General features: G+C 40.3%; 1 protein-coding gene across 1 annotated transcript in view; it reads right to left on the reverse strand.

Moving 5' to 3' along the window:
* LOC122764163 (E3 ubiquitin-protein ligase RNF31-like) overlaps positions 1-22,380 on the reverse strand; it is a gene marked incomplete at its 5' end in the record, with an annotated part of 37,070 nt that overhangs the window by 13,253 nt on the left and 1,437 nt on the right. The window contains 12 exons of the mRNA XM_044018495.1: positions 842-952; positions 1,650-1,762; positions 2,190-2,304; positions 3,546-3,635; positions 7,056-7,154; positions 8,135-8,308; positions 8,391-8,597; positions 9,467-9,652; positions 10,019-10,171; positions 10,247-10,426; positions 10,874-11,107; positions 12,731-12,903. Coding sequence (XP_043874430.1) covers positions 842-952; positions 1,650-1,762; positions 2,190-2,304; positions 3,546-3,635; positions 7,056-7,154; positions 8,135-8,308; positions 8,391-8,597; positions 9,467-9,652; positions 10,019-10,171; positions 10,247-10,426; positions 10,874-11,107; positions 12,731-12,903 — 1,835 coding nt within the window. The remainder of the gene's footprint in view (positions 1-841; positions 953-1,649; positions 1,763-2,189; positions 2,305-3,545; positions 3,636-7,055; positions 7,155-8,134; positions 8,309-8,390; positions 8,598-9,466; positions 9,653-10,018; positions 10,172-10,246; positions 10,427-10,873; positions 11,108-12,730; positions 12,904-22,380) is intronic.

A 22,380-nucleotide genomic window follows, 5' to 3' on the forward strand; every position in this document is an offset into this window, starting at 1 on the left:
GCTTGGAGAAGATGATAGTGCCTATTGATGAACACTTTTAGTCATGAAGCACAGTGATTGCATTCAGTGGAAAAACATGGAAGTTCAGTTTTGGTGTGTGTTGGCTATTAGATTAGAGTGAGAGCTCCCTAGCTACAGTGGTCCCCATTCCCAAGCGTTTATTTATAGAGCACATTTAAAACACATAAGAAGCAAAAAGATTTGACATCTTTTAAACAGTCAAGCAGAGCCTGAACAGAGGCATTGCAATTTGATTTAAAATGCAGGTAGATCTGAGCATCATCTGAAAGCAGTGAAAGGCAATTGTATGGACCCCAGTGGCAGTATATATAATAAAAAGAGTATAGGGACCCCAGAAGTGAGAGGGGACTGGAACCATGAGAAGGCAGGGTTAGGGTTAGGGCACTGTTCACAAGCATCTGGCACACACCAACACCACAGCTTCTCTGCATTCAACAGCCTACAACCACACATCCTAGTGGAGAAACGCTCCAAATGCTTCCACCTGGATGAACCAGCTAATCCTGGATGGACCAGCTAATAGACTTCCTGACTAGGTCCCCTTTCACATTCTGTTTTTTTTTTAGATTTAATGAAATTCAAGTGGTATACTGCCTTTATTCTCTGTGCCCTTGTTAGTGTGTGTACTCTTATTTTTAGGACCTTTTCTGTCATACACACTGACCTTCAGGCCCAGTCCTCATGGACTACTGGTCCTCATGAGGCAGAACCTCATTTCTGAGGAACTGGTTAAGGTTAGGGCTGTTTAGGGCAGATTTGAATTGAGGTTAGGTTATTGTTAAGGTTGTTAACCTGTGTGCATGTGTGTGTGTGTGTGTACCTGGAGTAAAGCCTGCAGTCTGGAAGGTTCCCAGTCTCTCAGATAGAAGAGGCAGTCTCTGGGATGATGAGCATGTAGTCCCGACACACTGCACTCATCCACTGCACAGGTCTAATGCCAACACAACATCATTAATACTGTTCATATCTATCAGTGTTAATCACACACACGCACACAGTAACGTGGCATGCATTCACTCACCAAATATGTTGAAAGCCTTTTGTCCTAAAGGTGTTTTATTATGATTCCTCCCACATTTCAATGTGAAATTTGCACTGATTCTAATAGTGCCACATATCAATATGAAATAAGCATTAGGTGCTGTAGAGAGGAGAGCGAGAGACAGACTTTATAATTACTTTAATTATAAAGTAAATTATAGCTTCAACTACGGTGAGGACATTTTCATTTTCTTGCTTTTATTTATAAATTTTACTTATTTATTATTTACCTTTTTATTGGTAATAACAAATCCACTGTCTGAAGCAACTTCCTTAACTTTAGGATGAACCATGAAAAATCATATTGTATCATAATTAGGGTTCATATTTGCCTATGCACACACAATTTGAGAATGTACAGTTGCAGTGAACAACTGGGAGGCAAGATCTGGGAGGTAACTGGGAGGCATTTGTTGACACTGAAGGGTTAAACACTACAGTTTCTGGTCTTCAACAGCTCCATCAGCACATTATTAACACACATCATGCTCCAGACACAGGAGAGAAGATAATAATAAAATGGCAACTGCGTCCAGCATTTGCAGCATGCAGTACTGTCTCAGGCTATGAGGATGTGTGAGACTTACGGTGTGGAACGGGTTGTTGCAGCCACTGCAGAACTGGTAACGACACTGCGAGCAGCAGAAATGCATACAGCCTCCTTTAGACAATGCATACTGAAAACGGCAGTTAGGGCAAGCTGGAGTGACAGGAAGAGGGGAAAATAGACAAGAAAGAGGCACATCAGAACTTTGAGGGAAAACCAGATGTGACCTCATTTGGAGGATAATGCAATAGACAATTGGTGAATCAATGAATAAATTGACAATGAGAAGGCATTCAAGTGAAAACAAGACTCTGGTATTTAGTTGGTCAGTTAAGTATTCTCCCCAACATCAACACAGATGACGCATCTTTCTCCTCCAGCTGTCATTTTATATATTTGATTTGTCAGAGTTTTTACACCAAATGCCCTTCCTGTTTCCTATTTATCCAGGCTTGGGATCAGCACTACGAGTAGAATGGATGTGACCCTCCCGTGGCTGGGTTCACAGCAAAGGTCCATGGGTGGAATCAATCCTGGACATAGGAGTTCTCTATGCATGTGTGATTGTGTGCAAACTCACTAATGCCATTGTCTCTGAGGTATCCAGCCAGGCCCTGTTTCTGATACCCTGGGTCGTTCTCTCTCTTCCATGACTGGTATTGTTCACAGGACAGACCTGTGTGCTGAGACTCCCACTGCAGACCAGATAAAGACACTGAGTGATCCACCTGAAACACCTGTCAGAGCTTTCAAGGGGAAATTACTACAAGGATTAAGTACGTGGAACTGCATTTCATGTAATATGTTTAAGCTGAGTTTAATATGATTGCCATGCTTCAAGGGCAACTCAACCGCCTCTTCTGAAACTATAATGCTGCCAAGTGCATGATTTTGAAAAATACCAAGAAGAGGGCTGAGAGTAGAGGAAGGGAGAATGGGGATCAATGCAGGGGCGTGGTCAGGTAGTTAAATCTAACACCAAATGATGGAGAGAGGAAACAAAGTTACACTTTGGGCACTTTAAAAAAAAAAAGGGTGAGGAGTCTGAAACAAGGAGCCCCACACTGTTTGGACAAGCGGGTGAAGAATGCATATAGCTACCAATGAAGCAGTGGACTAAGAGAGTAATGGCAACATTTGAATGGAATAGCCGGTATTTGAGCAGAGTGGTAGTAGATACACAGATTTTTATCACAACTTATATCATTTTAATACTTTAATACTAAAACTAAACTTTGGAGATTTGAGATTTGGGGATTTAGTTTTACACTTGAACTATTTTAAAAGACAAATATTCAGCAGAAGTAGATTCTTAAGAGCATTGTCAGTCATATTTTAATATTGATTCAACGCCTTGTAAAATTGTCAAAGATCAGGCCAAAACCCTGAAAAGCAAATTAGTTATTATTAAGCTTATAGCTCGCAAGACATATGGTGTCTGTGTGCTCTCAGCTGAACTAATCTGAGGATTAAGTCACGCTGGCTGTGTGCTCAAATCCATTAAGTCCAGCTACAAAGCAGTGTTTCAGGAGCAGGACCACAAATCAACTGTGAACCATTATTTTAGTGACCAGGTGTATTACTTACATGTGTATGTCAAAGCATCTGTGCCATTTTTAATACATGATAATTCACAATGTGACGTCTCTGTCCTATGAAATGAGCTGACTGATACTGTGTGATAAAGGATTTGACAACATTGATAGGAAAAAACTGGACTTTGAGTTTTCCAGTCACATATAGCTACAGTACTGAGGATACAATGACCTGGATGAGTGAGAACGTTCACATTGCGCTGATTGCAATTCTTCATCGTCTTTTGTTATTTTTTATTTTGCACACATTTAGGCATTAACTTCAACAATTGGGGTGAGGAGTTACACAGAGAGCACAATTGAATAACATTTGGCAACAAAGATTTCCACAGAATACTCACAGGCTTTTTACACTGAGCACAGAAACTGTTGTGACACTGAAAGCAGGTAACCTTGAGCTGATCTCCATCATAGATAAACCCATATGAACACTAAGAGGGGGAGAGGGGAGATAACAGAGTGGGAGAAAGAAATGTAATTTACTTACAATACACAATAACAAACGTGTATATAACATACATTTAGATTTAGGCCTGGAACCCAGGTCCGGGTGTGTGAGATATTAAAGCTGCTGGGAAAAAAAAAGGGGGAGGAGTCTGGAACATGAGCCCCACACTGGTTCTTTAAAGTAAAATCCTTTGATTACATCATTCAAGTGTTCTACTGACCTTATCCCAGCATAAAAGTACTAACAGGAAATCAATTTATTTAACATGAAAGAACATAAATTCTGTCTCATTGTCAGTCTAACAAATGCACCAGCCTTGAGTGCGACATTAACTGAAAACATGTCATTTACCGAAAACACAACATTTACTGAAAACACAACATTTACTGACAAAACATTTACTGAAAATACGACAGCACTGACTGAAAACAAAACATATACTGAAAACATGACAACATTTACTGAAAACACGACAAAATTTACTTAAAACACGACAAAATTTACTTAAAACACGACAAAATTTACTGAAAACACATCATTTACTGAAAATACGACAATAACTAAAAACATGACATTAACTGAAAAAACAACAACATTTACTGAAAACGCGACAATAACTAAAAACATGACATTTTACTGAAAACACGACAACATTTACTGAAAACGCACAATAACTAAAAACATGACATTTACTGAAAACACGACAACATTTACTGAAAACACGACAAAATTTACTGAAACACGATAAAATTTACTGAAAACACATAATTTACTGAAAAAACAAAATTTACTGAAAACATGACATTAACTTAAAAAACGACATTTACTTAAAAAACGACATTTACTGAAAACATGACAACATTTACTGAAGATACAACATTTGCTGAAAAAACATTTACTGAAAATACGACAGCATTGACTGAAAACACAACATTTACTGATAACACGACAACATTTACTGAAAACACAACAACATTTACTGAAAACACGTCAAAATTTACTGAAAACACATCATTTACTGAAAATACGATAACATTTACTGAAAACACGACATTTACTGAAAACATGACATTTACTGAAAACACGACATTTACTGAAAAAATTACATTCACTGAAAACACAACATTTGCTAAAAACACGACATTAACTGAAAACGCAAGAACATTTATTGAAAAAACGACATTAACTGAAAACACAACAACATTTGCTAAAAACACAACATTAACTGAAAACGCAACAACATTAACTGAAAACGCAACAAAATTTACTGAAAACATGACATTAACTGAAAAAACGACAACATTTACTGAAAACATGACATTTACTGAAAACGCGACAATAACTAAAAACATGACATTAACTGAAAACACAACATTAACTGAAATCACAACAACATTTAATGAAACAGGGCATGTACTGAAAACACAACATTTACTGAAAACACGACATTTACTGAAAACACGCATTTACTGAAAACCGACATTTACTGAAAACAATATTTACTGAAAACATGACATTACTGACAACATGACATTTACTGAAAACACGACATTTACTGAAAACACGACATTTACTGAAAACACGACATTTACTGAAAAAATTACATTCACTGAAAACACAACATTTGCTAAAAACACGACATTAACTGAAAACGCAACATTTATTGAAAAAACGACATTAACTGAAAACACAACAACATTTGCTAAAAACACAACATTAACTGAAAACGCAACAACATTAACTGAAAACGCAACAACATTTACTGAAAACACAACATTAACTGAAAACACAACAACTTTAACTGAAAACACAACATTTACCGAAAACACAACAACATTTACCGAAAACATATTTACTAAAAACACAACAACATTTACTGAAAACATGACCAAATTTACTGAAAACTCAACATTTACTGAAAATATTTACTAAAAACACGACAACATTTACTGAAAACATGACAAAATTTACTGAAAACTCAACATTTACTGAAAATATTTACTGAAAACATGAAAACACAGGTGGGGGGGTGGCAGGTCATGTCCTGTAGTGCAAATTTCAGACAAAGGAGCAATCTCACCATAAAGGCCATTAAGTAGCAAGAGCCCTAGTGGATTAAGCATGCACCCCTGCTGGGGCTGGCCTGCCTCTTGCATTGATTGTATTCTCAACCCAATGGGATCATTATTTTGGAGACAGATTGTCCAAGACAGGATAATAACAAAAAATAACTGGTCCATTGTCCTGTGAGCATGTCTCCATTGGAGATACATATTTAAGGCGCACACAGGGCATAACAGTGATTGCCTGCTTGTTGCTTCTTCACCTGTTCAAGAGAGTGCTAAAGATACAACTCCAGAGACTGACAAGAAGAAGACGCTGACCAGACTTTAGGGTGGAATGCAGGGTTTGGGCTCAACACAATTTCTTAATTCCAGAAGGATATCATGAGCTGTGCAGGGGAGGGGATCCACCTGTTCCTAGTTACACCATGACTGAAACAATCCCCAGTGATAGGAATAAGCTTCCAAGCACCTGAGAAAATGGATAAGTACCATAAGCCATGAGACAAGTGGTTTATATGGACATATTGAGGCTCCCAGGGGTGTCCTCAAAGCCCAAAAAAAACAGATAAAGGCTGAACCTCTCCACCTGAACTCTCTGCTGCACTGGGTGCAAGAGGGGGAATGGAGGGAAGGCATACAGGAGACCCCTGTGGGCATGGAAGTGCCTTTGCCTATGGGCCACAGGGAGGGTCTTTTTTCTGTGGAAAAAAAGAGGGGACAATGAGTTGTCTCCCTGGAGGCAGATGTCAGCTGTGGCCATGCCGAAGCGATCCCAAAACTTTCATACACACTCCTCCATTCTCTGGGGAGGGATCACCCCTGGAGAGCTAATCTGCTGCAAGATTTGCTTGACTGGACACATTCAATTATGTATGAGCCATTTCCATGTTAGAGCCAACCTGCAAAGGCAAGAGAAGCCGTGCTCCAACTATCTGTTCTCGGCAGCTCATGTGGTCCCTCAGCTTGGGTTGTAGAATCTCCCATGGTCAAAGTACATTTGTTTGCATCCTCTGACTAGGTAGGATTACATGAGGGACTGTGGAACAGCGATCAGCTGTGAAGCACACGCTTCCTCCATCGGGGTTGGATTCATGTGATAGCAAAGGAGGTGCGCGCCGATGATACAAGGTTCCACATGCTTCAGCGAGCTTGTGTTGAATTACAGTGGGTACAGGAGTGGTGATAGTTATTTTCACACAACTAAAAACCAACTCTAGTAAAAATACCCAAAAATGAATAACACTTTGCTTGTTGCGCTGCCATGAAAATAGAACCCTCGATCTTAAAGATGTTGCAGTGTTTTCAGAAAATGTAAGAGTGACTCATCATGTACTCACATGACAGCACCAGAGAAACTTGGGGTCCTTGATAAGAGCCTGCTCTGTCAGCTTCTTATGGAACAGTTCATAGACTTCTGGCTCCAAACACTCTCGCAGCTGCGGAATAAAACTTAAACTATAACACAATCCGTAAAGTCTCAGCACCTTATAAACTCACAGGAGACTAGATTTGTAATGGTCTTCCTTCCACGGAAACAAAGATCAAGAAAGACAACATGTCAAACGGGTTAGTTTGTTGCATGCATGATATAACAAAGTGACACTGTGACAAACGTTACATTATAATTCAAGTTAAATATCCTCTAAAACCTGATTCACACTAAATACACAGCATGTGTGTTCAAATCCCGTCAGGGTCAAAATTCTGAAAAAGGTATTCTAAATTCTCCTTTGTAAGTCGCTTTAGATAAAAAGCGTCTGCCACCAGATCCTGAGATGTTACAGTCTGATGGGCTCAGCACAGAGTTTCTGAATTTTGTATGAAATCTATCGGCTGGAATTATATTGGCCTGGGGCACCCGTGTCTATCTTAAACTTTGATTTGTGCCTCATTGTCCTGAATTCTACCTCCTTTTGTGTTCGAGTCTTGCACATCTTGGCAAAATTATTTGGCTTCTTACAGAGCAGAGACATCCTTTTGCTGGGCACTGCAGCCATCCACCCATAACATAGTCTATAGCTGCTGTTGAGGCGGCTTGTGTGTCCGTTCGACATTGATAGTGTGCTCTTAACGTTAAGTCTGGGCCGTGACAGTGTAGTCACACACACTTTCTTTCCCTGATCATTTTGTCACTGTTGGGAAAGTTACAGTCTTTAACCAGCGGCCTTAGCACCGCTTCAAACTGGTCACAACTTTATGTCCCTTGTGTGTTTCTCGGTTCTTCTCTAGACCACTCAAAGCTGCATATAATATAATATAAGCAACATAATCTGTGAGAGATCTAAAACATTAACATTTAACAGCCAGTAGATGAGATTTTAAAGTTAATCCTGCTCAGTGCAGCTTTAACTTGAGAGGTGTGTGAAGCATTTACATACACCATCCATACACCATACATACACCATCCATTCCCTACCTGGATGTCCAGAGTGGAGAAATAGCTGTTGAGGTGCTCAGGGTCATTGATGTTGGGCTCCCAACAGACTGGACACACCATGTCTCTGATGTGTTTGTCCCTGACCGCAATGGTGAAGTGCTGCTGGAAGCAACCGCAGCACACTGAACACTGGCATGATGTCAGAGACTGCATCTGAGAGGGTGAAGTAGAGGGGAATCGATAAAAATGTGCTTCAGTGCTGCAAAACTCATGGAAACCTTCCGCACGTCAATACCTTGCTGTGGGGGAAGACAGAGAGGCAGATGGGACACTCTTTAGCCAGCACTCTCTTGATAAACTCCCTGTCATGGGACTCTCGCACAGCCTGCACTACATCCTCCAGGGAGTAGGGGGCACTGTGCTCCAGAAGCAGTGACAATACCAGCTCACAGCGACCCCAGCTTGGAAGATCATACACTGCCAGTAGCCTCCGACATATCCGCTGGAAGAGAAGTGACAAATTATATGGAGAAGACAAACCTCACATATTCTACCTATAGTATGTACCAGCGTTAGGTAAATGAGTTCCATAGTTCTAAGTTATAGGAGCGGCACACGGACCAGACAAGGATGGGGCAGGCATTTTCTCCTTTGTTTATTTATTTACAAATAATCAGCCCAACCGTCGGATGTGACATGAGGTGAATTTTGAAACACGTTAGATGTCATCATAAAAGGGAACAATATTATAAAAAAAGTTCCTGTGTTGACCTCAGAAATTCTCAATTCCAACTACAAATGGAGTGTAGCATGTGCCATGTACACCTAGAAGGCAGCTGTGCCTCGGCCACACATGCTGTGTTAACAGTGAGGAGGAGGTCGTGGGCCAGTTGTCATTATAACTCGATGTTAATTGGTGGGCCACAAGAAATCGATAATGCGGTGAGTTTGAGACCTCTGCTCTACATACACTGTGGTTTGGACTTGTGTTCACCAGTTCATCAGAGCTACAGTAGAACTGTGAAACACAGTCGTTTGATGCCTGGTTTTATAAAATATGTTAGTGAAAAAAATGGTTTCATGGTCCTTAATAGTGGACTTCTGATACTTTTTAAGTTCAGCAAAAACGATGCATTTGTTACCATGGATGGTTTAGACTGACACACTGTAATGTAACATCATTATTATAACCTATGCTGTTCACATTAGAACTAAAATGATATTACCATAACATTACCTCCCTAATGCAAAATGATCCCCATGTTATTACCAGATTTGACCAGTTTTAATTGTTTTGTTGTTTATGTTTTTACATCTCAGACTGTCTTTTAATACCGAGCCAACATACTTTCCCACCGTTGGGACTCTCACCTGCTTGTCTGGGTGATGGATGTCCACAGGAGGCTCAGCCTTCTCACTCCAGATGCGGTTGTGAAAGGGCTCTAGCAAGGGCCGTTGAAGCAGAGCCAGGGCCCCTCTCACCTCACCACCACTTTGTCTCAAAACCTCATGGCACAGAGCCTCATCCGTGAAACCCAACACACACAGCTCCTTCACCTGTGTAAGGCGGTGTAAATAAAAATAATTATTCATCTCTACATTTAAAGAAGACGGCGCCTGGAAGTGCCGGTACTCAAAATAGTAGAAATAAAGTGCCATACTTCTCCATCCTTCCTCTCTCTTGAATTTGTGTTTTTGCTTTTGTATATGCGCTGTGACTTTTGCATTCCTGTTTTCGCTTTTTGCATTTGTGTCTTCTGAGCCACTGAACATTTGCATTGCTTTTATCAAAACACCCGCTGTAGTGTAGGCAAACTTGATGGACATGGAAAATGCATATGGTGTGAATCCATAAGTTATGAAAATGTAATACTAGGAAATTCAATACATTTAAAGAAGAGCCATGAAATATTAGTGCATCACCTTGGCGAGTCTGTCTCTCAGAGCTTGTCTGGCTGCTCTCTCAAGGTCGCCCCCTGCTGTCAGCCAGCCTTGCTTGGCCTCTGTTCGGGACAGCTGGATCGCACGCTCTGTTTCTGCAGGAGCGTCCTCATCAGAGGCTTCACACGATCTGTTCTGTGTTGGACAAGTGTCTCTGACAGTCAGATGAGCATGGATGTGTGACATAGATTTTGATTGAAGCATACTGACCATGTTGTCGGATGTGGTCTTATCAGACTGAAGAGAGAATGTCGTTACCAGCATTCTAATCTGGTCTAAGAGCAGAGGAAGTTCTGTCTTTAACCACTTGCAGGGCAGGATGCCGTTTTCCCCAGCTACCCTCATGCTGGTGTACACCTCCTCTGGACTCACCCCTTTCTTCTCTCCATCCTGAAGCAAACACAAAGGACAGAGAAAAAAAAACACTGAACAAAGTATAAAGCTAAAGACGTCACATGACTTCACTGCGCAATTTTAATCCACAGAGATTGACAATATATCTCAAAACTGGACAGAGTGAATATATCTGATCATTATAATGGCCCCAGTCTGCTTTCTACAAGTTAGGAAACAGCTGGAGAGGACATCATTACAGACCTGCAGTATCTTGACATGTTCAACTTCCTCTCTTGACCATCTTCACTTGTATGATGAAAACAGCCTGTGAAAAGACTAGTTGTCTGACATATTACCTGACATATGTGTTATCTAGTATATAGAATGAACCTTTCCTGCCAGAGGGCGTGGAAACAACATATGGTCTCCACGCCCCAGGGTTCAGGTACTAGAGCTCTACAGTTCATGGGATTAATGAGAGAGATCATGAAGGTGACTTGCTCTAATCAGCTGAATCAGCTTGAGCCCCTCCTCCTTCATCAGTCTCTGCCTCCAGGAGTTAAGGTCTTCGGGGGCAGGTTCTTTGGGTTTGATTGGCAGAGCAGGGACCCGTCTGACAGGAGAGGGAGGGCGAAGCTTCGCAGGGAGGGGTGCGGGTTCTGGACGAGCCAGGTTGCACATGTCACAAACTGTAGCAGGAGAGTAGTTCAGATAGGTACAGAACTGGCACACCCACTGCAGAGAGAGAGAGAGAGAGAGAGAGAGAGAGAGAGAGAGAGAGAAAGAAGTAACTTTATGATGAAAGCATAGGTAGAAAAAAAGAAAAACTGATTCAACATGTGATTAAAATAATCAGGTTTGAGTTCCTTCATTCTGTACTACTCTGTACTACTAGTCGCAGTACTATTAAAACCAAAAAGTCGATCCTGGTTTTGACCATTCTGCTCTTTAATAAAACCACATCAGTGCCAACGTTGTCCTCTGCGTTCCTCTTCCTGTTGACGTAAATCCCCATCTATGTTTCACCCTAAATAAAATTTAAAAGCTGAAATTTAGGTTTGTGAGTTTGTGTATATTTAAAACTAGAACAAAGGTGTGAAGAGAGAAGACCTCTCCTGCCCTTCTGAGCAGAGCATACAGCAATGTAAAGACAGTGGAAGGCTACCGTCTCTACAGTGGTGCAAAACGGACACTTATCTGTCACCCCAGGGTTCATGACAGACACAAAGGCGTTGACCGCAAGGATCCCATGCAGCGCTCTCCATTGCAGGCCACTCTTGGCCAGTGGACATTTGTAGGAACTCCTCCATTCAGGACGCACATCCTCACCAGAGGACAGGTGGACGCTCCACAGTGAGTCAACCCAAGCTTCTGTCTGTTTGTTTACTTCAACAAACGTGTGAGTGGTTTTAAAGAAACTGGTTTTAAAGAATCATTATGTAGTGTACGGTAACATATACCCTTATTTTGGCAACGTGGCGACACAGGAAGTAACAGCAGTATGTCCGTAGCTTAACGTAGTTGTTTTGCCGTGTGAGTCGAGTGGCAGAATGTACAACACTGACTTACCCTCCAAAAAGCGAGCTGAGAAAGAGAAAGATGGAGGAAATCACAGTTTTCAGGAATTTTCAGAATCAGACAGGCAACCCTGTCTGATTCCCTTCAGTTCAAGTCAGCAGAGTAAGGTAATGACCAAAAATCTGTTGTGCCATAGGTTCATGCAGTTATGTAAGGTACGCCAACATAACCTGCAACACTGACAAGGATAAAAACACAATAAAAGGAAGAGATGCAGAGATTTATTCATCATTATCTATTATTATTTATTATTTTTTATTTAGTCACCAGTTTCCTCAACCACTAAACCCCCTGCTCAGTAAAACTACAGACAGATCTGATAAAAGCATTTACATGAGGAAAAACTGTGTAGGCAACACAGCCCTCTGGTCTTTGGTCTCAGACATAAACCTCTTATAGGAGGCGGTGATGTGGTTCTCTTGAGTGGCTGTCGTCTCCACCTCCTTCTCTCATCTGAAAAGACCTGAAGCAGAGTTTTCCTGGCTCTAATACCACTTTCTTCCTTCTCATTGGTGGTTTTTCATGGTTAGACATTCGTCATCAGACAGATTTTCTATCAGCACATCATTAATCACAGGGTCAACATTGCTGTCACTTCTATCTGCTGCACATCAGATGAGGCAGATTCACCCACGCGTCATCAGCCGGTCGGCCTGAGCCCGAACCACCGGCATCATCGGCCTCAACAGCCTCAACAACCAAGGTCAGTGTGTATAGCAGAAAAGGTCCTAAAGAGGCAACGAATACAAGTACACACACACACACACACACTGAACTGACCTGGCTGTCAGGGTCACCGGGCATGCCCAGTACTGGTGCTGGTGGTCTTGGTGGGGTGACTGGTGGGTGTGATGGGTTGGTCGGAGGTCTCGTGGCCAGACGTGGTCGTTCACACACCTCACACAGAATACTGCTGGCTGCATTCACCATGGTGCAGCTCTTACACTGCCAATCTGAAAATGATGCAGTAACACACAGCTGCTTAAGCTCATACTGAGACCTATGTCAAATATGTATTGTATGTTATTATAAGCAAATTATTATATTTACACAATTGAAGCGATATATGTACATTATAATATATACATATTTGTAGCAATTTGTAGATGATGAGAAAAGCTCTAATCTGAAGGATTGTGGTGATTGCATCATCGGCATAGATGAGTGTCGTAGAGATGATGTTCACTTAAACTTTTGTTATTTTTTTGGTATTCGTAAAAGTGTTTTGCATTTTGTAAATTTGTTTTGGAAAATGTAAATATGTTTTAACTTTTGTTAATTTGTTTCTGTATTTGTAAATTTGTTTCAAGTTCTGTAATACTGGTTTGCACTTCCAGGCCACCATAGAAGATGGACCAGGAAGAACTCATTGCTCTCTTCTTTCTGGGGATAGGAGGTGAGAGGTTTTACTGCAGACTGCTGACACAGGACAATACATGCCCTGACCCCGAACGACACGGCTCTCCCAGGGCAAGCCACGCCTCCGGTACACAAGACACACCCACTTCACCCTGATTGGGTCACACAGAAGAGATTGCGACGGGGAAGAAGAAGGAAGATGAGAGGAAATTCGAGAGCTCCTCGAAAACGACAATAAACAGAAAACAACGGTATTCATACAATGACAAAGAAATACATTTGGAAAAGGTAAGAATGGATTAAAAACCAAATTTGATATTGAACACTGTATGAATAGTCATTATTAGTATACATTAAATCAATGAGGTTTGGTTTGCTAACCAGTAATGTCTGCATGCTGTTACCATATAGCAAGCCAGACAGCAGTTTGTTTCCTTTATTTATACAGTTCATCCCACATCCCATTTTCAACCAAGAAACATAGAAGATAAACTACATGCTATTTATTTATTTTTATTTTGTTTTTATCTCTTTTTAAATCTTTAAATGACTCTGAGAAGTTGCACACAGTTTGCTCATTTGAAAACCGTATGACCTCAGCTCTACAAAAAAGATTTGATGATGAATATGCTGTCCTAGGCACTGTATATAACTTGACAATAAATAAAATATTTCACTTTCTGTTGAATCACGGTCAACAGTGTCATTGGATTGGATTTATTTCACTTAGCCTGCTTATATTTTAGGACTGGGAAAGTCTTATTGGCAAATACAATCCAGTTCAGTACTACTTGATTGTGGATTAAACATTTCCCCATACATATCACACATGATGATGATTCTGATGATTGTCCATCCCTACAGCAAGATTTCCTCCCAAAGACTTGGTCAGTTTAAACATTTCTTTCATAAATCATCAACCATACAGATCCTTACTCTCTCAGTCAGGCTTATGTGTGTGTCCATTTAGAGCATGTTATGGCCAAACAGGATGACACGTCTTCCCAGAGTCTCGTACTACGTAAGGAAGTGCAAATGATCAGGGAAAGAAAATGTCTTATTCAAAGCACTTTATCGCATGTATTCATGTTGCATGTTTATGCATTGTATCATTTAATTTTAGGAGGAGGCCCAACAAGCCAAACAGCGACTATGTGAGTCCAGTTGTCTGTTAATTACTCAGGATTAAGGCATGCTGCAACACTTTAAGGTGAGTGACAATGGCATTTTGTGCGGTGTTTGTGTATTTATATATAGTTGTCTGCAAAAGTGTTTGGCCCCTTCCTGATTTCCTATTTTTTAGCATGTTTGTCACACCTAAATGTTTGAGATTATCAAACAAATTTAAATATTAGACAAAGGCAACACAAGTTAACACAAAATGCAGTTTTTAAGTGATGATTTTATTTATTATGGGGAAAAAACTATCCAAACCTACATGGCCCCTTGTGAAAAAGTAGTTGCCCCCCTTGTAAAATCATCAGGTCTGGAAAATTTGACTTGCCACACCCAGGCCTGATTACTGCCAGACCTATTGAATCAAGAGACCACTAGAACCTGTCAGACAAAGTGAAGTCGGCCAAAAGATCCCAAAAAAGAAGGACATCATGCCGCGACGACTCATCTAAGAGGTCACAAAAGAACCCAGAACAACATCTGCAGGCCTCACTTGCCTCAGTTAAGGTCAGTGTTCATGACTCCACCATAAGAAAGAGACTGGGCAAAAATGGCCTGCATGGCAGAGTTCCAAGACCAAAACCACTGTTGGGCAAAAAGAACATTAAGTTGACGATCCCCAAGATGACTTTTGGGAAAATACTCTGTGGACTGACGAGACAAAAGTTGAACTTTTTGGAAGGTATGTGTCCCATTACATCTGGCGTAAAAGTAACACCACATTTCAGAAAAAAGAATATCATACCAACAGTCAAATATGGTGGTGGTAGTGTGATGGTGTGGGGCTGTTTTGCTGCTTCAGGACCTGGAAGACTTTCTGTAATAAATGGAACCATAAATTCTGCTGTCTACCAAAAATCCTGAAGGAGAATGTGCTTCTTAATGGCTAAAGAAAAACAAATTGAAGACTTGGAGTGGCCTAGTCTGACCTGAATCCTATTGAGATGCTGTGGCATGACCTTAAAAAGGCGGTTCATGTCCGAAAACCCTCTAATTTGGCTGAATTACAACAATTCTGCAAAGATGAGTGGGCCAAAATTTCTCCATAGTGTTGTAAAAGACTCATTGCAAGTTATCGCAAACACTTGATTGCAGTTGTTGCTGCAAACGGTGGCCTAACCAGTTATTAGGTTTAGGGGGCAAACACTTTTTCCACACAGGGCCATGTAGGTTTAGAATTTTTTTTCCCTCCCTTAATAATAAAAACCTTCATTTAAAAAACGCATTGTGTTTATTTTTGTTGTCTTTTACTAATATTTAAATTAGTTTGATGATCTGAAACATTTAAGTGTGACAAACATGCTAAAAAATAAGAAATCAGGAAGGGGGCACACACCTTTGCACACAACTGTATGAATACCCATAATATATTTATAGAAAATCATCACAGGCAACATGTGTCTCCCTGGGCCAAGAAGGAGGACAGGGTCTTCATTCTTTTTGAAGATGTTGACCAAGTGGACCAGGTGATGCACGTCTTGTCTGGAGTCGTTGAAAATCCACAGACAGAAAAAAAGTGTGCAGATCCTGTGGCTTTAATCATACAGAGGTGAGATATCAGACACTGACACTGATTCGTAGACTACATGTTTTATATAACTGTATATGTCTCCGGTCATATACATGGCCCCTGTCCAACACAAGCTTAAATCTTAATCCTCATGACAAAGGCATCGATTTACACCCTTGCAGCTGTACTCTCCATCTCCCTGGAGATGGAGAGTCCCAAAGTCCCAAAGACAAACACATGTACACATGTGGAACTCAGTTTGACTGGAGGTAAACTGGATAGTTTAGGAAACTGTTCCTCCAATTTTCACAACAGTTTGTATCTCCTAATGTGTATGAGTGTCATTAATGACTTCATATTTTTGTTATATCATTTTGTCATATCAGCGAGATAACACAGCTTGGGGAACAGCTTCAGAGCCACATGTCCACTGCAGTCTGCAGATAGACCTACTTGGGTTCTTTCGCTTATTTCACTTTCGTTTTCCTGAGAGCCATGTTGATTGGCCAGAATTCCCAAACCTCCCACCCAAACACTTTAGGTGCGTCGCATGTCAAATATCACAGTCAGACTCGTTGCAGCAGATTAAAGCCGCTGCATTTATCCAGTTGTTCCAATAGCGAATAGATATATAAATGTATTTGTGAGACAATATTCCACAGATGTACAACTTATGTTGCATGAATTCACACACAAAACTGTAAAGTGTAAACTCTTGCCTCATGCCTATAATGATAAATTTGTGATGGTGTAGCTGTTGCATTGTACGACCCCCCCCCAAAAGGCACAGTTTCCCCATTGACAGTAGCAAAATGTAGGAAGATATTCATTTGTGTGAGATGTAATAAAGAATTTGTGAACCTGTAACTCATGTGTCGTATTTACAGGGTAGAAAAAATTCTGTCTTCAACTTTTATGATACACATTTGTGACTTTTGTATACGAGTACACAATTTACTGGCACAAATAGCCTTGCTAACAAAAAAACCTTCATACAGGTCCGCAATCAATCTGCCTCAGTGTGAATGCAGAGAAGAGGAGGGAGGGAGAGGGAGAGACTGATAGATAGAGATAGATAGAGATAGAGAGAGTGCTCACGCCATAATGGCTGTTCCCCCAGCAGTCGAGGCCTATGGCAGCATAACTAAGCAATGATGAACCAGCCCAACTATAAGCTTTATTAAAGAGTAAAGTTTTAAGTTTAGCTTTAAATATAGTGACATTTGAGGGGCGCTGTTGAGCAGCCGATCAAGATGGCGGCTTAGAGTGAGTGCTCCCCGCAACTCTGCTAAAAGTTTATAAAGTCCTAGTCATTAACGCTTCTAATTAGTTCTAAAAAATGTCTAAACAGACGACACTTAAAGACTGTGAGAGCAGCACCAGATCCCGTGGTTCTCAGAGACCCAAAACTACAACGGTGGTTGATGATGCTAACGAGACGGGCGGCCCACGGGACGACTTAGCTGCGGTGCTAAATGAGCTGCAGTCTCTTCGTAAGACTGTTATTGAGATTAACACTAAAATAAGTACTCTCGATGACTTTGGGGGAAAACTTGACAATGTGGAGAGACGTATAGCGGAGATGAACGGCTCTGTCGATGCAGTGCAAAAGAGTTTTACGGATCTTCAACAAGATATCACCGCTTACGCTAAGCGGCTCACGGAGGCAGAAGGGCGCATAGGTGACGCCGAAAACGACCTGCAGAGTGTGAATTTGAAGTTGACTGACGCTGCTAAACGCATCGCTTGTTTGGAGTCGAAGACGGAAGACCTGTAAAATCGTGCTTGGAGGAAGAACCTAAGACTGGTAGGTCTCCCCGAAAGCGCTGAAAAGACCCAGCCCATGACCGATTACATCCAGCGTATGCTGCCGGCCTGGCTGGGACTCGACGCCAACAATTCGTTCACATTGGAAAGAGCACATCGCACTCTGGCGAGACCGAGACCGGACCAAAGCAGAGCTGTAATCATTCGTTTCCTGCGATTTCAAGATCGTGAGTTGGTCTTCAACACATCCAAACATCGATCCCTCACCCACGAGGGTCACAAAATATTCTTCGCACAAGATTTATCAGCGGAAACCATGAAGGCACGGAGCTCATTCAATGCAGTGAAGAAAAAGTTCATTGAAGCTGGAACGTTTCGGGGATTCACCTTGCGTCCCTGCAAAATGAGAGCTCTACATAACGGAAAGTTGATCTTTTTCTCCACACCAGAAGAAGCTGAGAACTTTCTCCCAAACAACTAAAATCTTCTAAGTGCCGAGGTGTATAGGTAATTACTGAAGGACATTTATGGACAATACAGGTGCATTTTAGCTTAATATAGATTTTATTAAGTCAGATTTACATATATTTTGTATTTTCTCATTTATTTTGATTACATACAAAACTGCTACTACCATTTTGGTGGACACTTTATTTTCTGTACCTTTTATACACTTGTTTATTTGACACAGGCTGCTGAGGTAGTTACATTAGGGAGTGTTAATAACACTATGCTTCATGTCTATCATTTTAGGACTATACATGTTTGAATGTTAAGGTCGAGTTGCGGGGCGCCGCATGGGCTGCCTGAGAAAAGTGCTCACAGTTAAACCACTCCTCATTAGTGTGGATTGGTATTTACATTGGTTAGTTTAAGTAAGGGGAGGGGGGAGGGGGAGTTCAAAGGTTATGTGTTTTTATCTTTTACTTTACTGTTTTCATTTATTTATTTCTCTTGTTTTTGGTCACACTCAACATGGTCATCTCTCTTACTGCATTTGTAGTAACATGGAAAGTTCAGAATTGTCTGATTTAAATTTTACAAGCTGGAATGTCAGGGGACTCAGTAAGCCAACTAAACTGAAACAGGTAATGAATAGACTTAAGAACCTACGATCGAAAATAATTTTTCTTCAGGAAATTCATATCACAGTCACTGAAATTAAACAAGTGCGACGTAGGTGGCCTGGCCAAGTCATACATGCCACATATAATAATTATGTTCGGGGGGTATTAATACTTATTCACAAAACGATCCCTTTTCAAATTACTAATGTTATTCGGGATCCTCAAGGAAGGTTTGTAATCGCTCAGGGTAGGATCCTGTCCCTCGCATTGAATTTGGTCAGCATATATGGTCCTAATGAGGACAACCCAAAATTTTTTGAAGATTTCTTCTTAAATTTGTCTTCCCTATATGGCCTAAATATTATCGGTGGGGATTTCAACTGCACTTTGAACCCTTCGGTAGATCGCTCTACAAAATGTGATCCTCATAAAAAATTATCTAGAACAACTATTTTACAATACATCACAGACTTAAACTTATCTGAAATTTGGAGAAAACTTCATCCAGATAAATTGGAATACTCATGCTACTCAGGAATATATAAGTCCAGGTCTCGTATTGATTATTTCTTAGTATCACAGGAACTGGTATCTAGAGTTAAGAACTGTTGGTATGATTGTATATTCATTAGTGATCACTCCCCCATTTCCATTTCTGTACAAATGGAGAAACTTCAACAGTCTCCTCCTTCTTGGCGACTGCAAGTGAGGTGGCTCAAAAATCCAGAATTTGTTAAATATGTAGAAGATGATATTGACTTCTACTTTCAGGTCAACACTAACCAAACTAACGCATGCATTAGATGGGAAGCCTTCAAGGCTTATATTAGAGGGCAAATTATGAGTTTCACGAGCATTAAAAACAAAAAGCAGAAATTAATAAATTAGAGAAACAAATAAAATCTTTGGAAATAGATATTAATGATAAAGATGACACTGATAAACAAAAACAGTTATTGATTTTGAGAACTGAATACAATAAGTTAACATCTGATGCAGCAGCAAAAAGTTTACTGTGGTTGAACCAGGCATTTTATGATCAGGGAGAAAAAGCGGGCAAATTATTAGCTTGGAGAATTAAAAAATTACAATCTGAAAGAGCCATTAATGGCATAACTACTCAGTCAGGGGAGATATCAAACGACCCTCGAGATATTAATGATACATTTAAAGAATTCTATCAATCACTGTATAGGTCAGAATGCTCTTCCTCTCCTTCTTGCAGAGATACTTTTCTTAATCAACTTCAGTTTAAAACACTTACAGAGGAGATGAAGGAAGATCTGGACATCACAATGGAAGAACTATTGCAGTCCATTAAATGTATCAACTCAGGCAAAGCTCCAGGGCCTGATGGCCTACCAATAGAGTTCTATAAAACTTTCCAGAAGCAGCTGTTGACCCCACTTTTAATTATGTTGAATGAGTCATTCAATAATGGCATATGACCACCAACTTTAAGACTCGCTACAATAATTCTTATCTTGAAACCTGGGAAAATACCAACCAATTGCTCCTCATACAGGCCTATTAGTCTTATGGGAGTAGACACAAAATTATTGTGTAAAGTCCTTGCTAAAAGGCTAGATCCATATATCCCTTCTTTAGTACATTGTGATCAGAATGGGTTCGTACAGAATCGTCAGGGATTTCATAACATTAGAAGGGTCCTCAATATAATTCACTCTAAAACTAACACCAGGGATACAGCACTTCTTTCTCTAGATGCTAGACAAGCGTTTGATAGAATCGAGTGGCCTTATTTGTTTGATTTGTTGCCAAGATATGGACTTGGGGGAAAATTTATGAAATGGATAAAGTTATTGTATACTAGTCCTACAGCTTGTGTAAGAACGAATAACATTTTATCAGGCCCATTAAGGTTAGAGAGGTCAACCCGTCAGGGCTGTCCCCTCTCCCCATTATTGTTTATTTTAGCCATTGAGCCTTTAGCCATGTCCATTAGAGCTGAAGCTAATCTATCAGGTATAACAATTGGAGGTCATGACCATAGGATATCGCTATATGCAGATGACGTAATTCTTTTTTTGTCAAACTTATCAAACAGTGTCCAGACGTTATTGCATTTAATTAATACATTTGGTCAGTTTTCTGGATACAGTATTAATAATGAAAAATCTTCAATACTTTTCTTGAATGAAGAAGAGAGAAATAATCCGGTTATAGATACACCTTTTTTTAGTGCGAGGGAGGGATTTACCTATCTTGGGATCAAGATTACTCCCCAAATGAATACAGTTGTTGAAGCAAACTATGACCCGCTGATGAGAGAGGTACAAGATTCACTTGAAAAATGGACGACAATGCCAATATCAATGATTGGCCGGATTAATTTAATTAAGATGACTATCTTGCCAAAATTCTTATATTTGTTTCAGTCACTCCCATTACCATTGCCCAAAAACTTTTTTAATGACATTAATAGTGCATTTTGTAGATTTATCTGGAACGGTAAAAAACCTAGATTAAGACTAAGATTACTATATTTGCCATATGATAGGGGTGGATTACAGTTGCCCAATCTACAGTGGTATTATTGGGCTGCTCAGCTGCGTAGTTCTATGTTTTACTTTGATACACACTCTCCTCCAGCATGGGTTTCTATTGAACAAGCATCAGTGTCTAAGTTGCCATTAAGCCTTTACTTATATTCAGCAGATTTTAAAACTTTAAAGAAAAAAAAAACAAATCCCTTTCTTAAAAACTCTATTGATATTTGGTTTAGGGCTCATAGACATATGGGTGATACACCCCCCATCTCTCAATTTTCACCTATATGGGATAATGCGCAGTTCACTCCTGGCAGGGCAGATGGTGGTTTTCGGGCTTGGGCCGACAGGGGGATACGAAAAATTGGAGACTTATATGTTCAGGGCAATTTATTAACATTTAATGACCTTTGTGTGAAATATTTAATTCCAAAAAAACATTTCTTTAAGTATTTACAGTTGAGGCACTTCATTTTATCAAGGTGTCACCAGGCTACGCCGCTGTCATGTCTTGAGGGTATTGTGTTAAAACACGTGAATGGTAGACGGCAAATTTCTAAACTCTATACTGCACTTGTCTCGCATGATGAAGAATCTAGTCATGATAGAAGGAGGGCATGGAGTTTGGATATTAAGGAAGATATTGAAGAAGCTGAGTGGGCGAAAGCTTGTTTAAAAGCTCAATCTCAAACCATTAATACTCGAATGAAACACAAATGGTTAATGAGGACATACATAACCCCTGAGAAACTCAACAAGTGGTCCCCTGACATTCCAGATGCATGTGTGAAATGTTTGACTGAGAAAGGTACTTTAATTCATTGTGTATGGGAATGCCCGAAATTGGTAGCTTTTTGGAAATTGGTTGCCTGTACTTTAAGTTTGCTTACAGGCACTCGGGTACCCTGCGTAGCTTTGGGGATATACCCAGATTGCTTTTCTGTAAACTCTAAGTGTAAGACTTTGATCAACTTTGGCCTCCTGCAGGCCAGGAGGATGGTTGCACTATCTTGGAGGGAAACTGAAGTATCCTCTACACAA

This window comes from Solea senegalensis, unplaced genomic scaffold (genome assembly GCF_019176455.1).
Source record: "Solea senegalensis isolate Sse05_10M unplaced genomic scaffold, IFAPA_SoseM_1 scf7180000017275, whole genome shotgun sequence".
Classification (NCBI taxonomy): domain Eukaryota; kingdom Metazoa; phylum Chordata; class Actinopteri; order Pleuronectiformes; family Soleidae; genus Solea; species Solea senegalensis.